An 857-nucleotide genomic window follows, 5' to 3' on the forward strand; every position below is an offset into this window, starting at 1 on the left:
GGAAGATGATGCCAAGAAGAATACTTTAATAAATGTTTAAATGATCATCTGCTATTATTAACGTGGAACTCTACGAACGTCTATAAATACTAGTCAAACTAAAATTTCTCAATCATCTGAAAAACAATTATTCGATAACCAATAATGGAGAATCAAAATTTCTAAAAAATAAACTCAGAAAGGACTGTTATTCAGTGAATAAAGAATCAAACAATTATAGTAGTAATGCTAATGAAATTCTCCTCCAAACTCCCGACTGCTACAAATCTATTCATGAATATAAACACAATATTACGTATAGCAAAGTGATGTATGAAGCATGCAATTACTCAAAGAAAGTCTGATCTCCTGGCAGCGTAACCGAACTGTGCTCGTCGGACATTCTGCCTACGCTTCTTGTAAACCAATGCACCGAGCCCTACAACACACGCCGCTGCGATCACTCCGAATGCTACTCCAGCCTTCTTCCCACCGTTCATTGACGACGACTCATTCGCCTCCGTAATACTCTCGTGGCTTATATCACTCGCAACTACGTCACTCGGCGCCGGAGCAGGAGAAGGAGACGGAGAGTCATTCGACGTAGCATCGTCGTCGGCTTCGCCGGGGGATGGCGCCGGAGCAGAATCAGGAGAGCGATCTGCAGGCGGAGGCGATGGAGGAGAACTGATCACATTTGCTAAAGGTGACGGTGCTGGACTTTCAGGAGCCGCAGCGGTTGGCGGTGGAGAAACTACATCTCCGCCGGCTTCCGGTGACGGACTCGGTGAACTTTCCGGCGTATCTGCACAAATACAATGTTGAATAGATAAAACCGCAAAGAGAAGCGCAAGAGAGAGTACGCGAAGCGTCGCCAT

The 857-nt window shown here is 45.4% G+C and overlaps 1 protein-coding gene across 1 annotated transcript; it reads right to left on the reverse strand.

Moving 5' to 3' along the window:
* Window positions 1-329: 329 nt before the first annotated feature.
* LOC104226012 (arabinogalactan protein 1) lies at window positions 330-857 on the reverse strand. Its single transcript, XM_009777901.2, has one exon. It carries the CDS (start codon window positions 855-857, stop codon window positions 330-332), a length of 528 nt encoding a protein of 175 aa, XP_009776203.1.

The sequence above is a fragment of the Nicotiana sylvestris genome, chromosome 11, assembly GCF_000393655.2.
Source record: "Nicotiana sylvestris chromosome 11, ASM39365v2, whole genome shotgun sequence".
Lineage (NCBI taxonomy): Eukaryota > Viridiplantae > Streptophyta > Magnoliopsida > Solanales > Solanaceae > Nicotiana > Nicotiana sylvestris.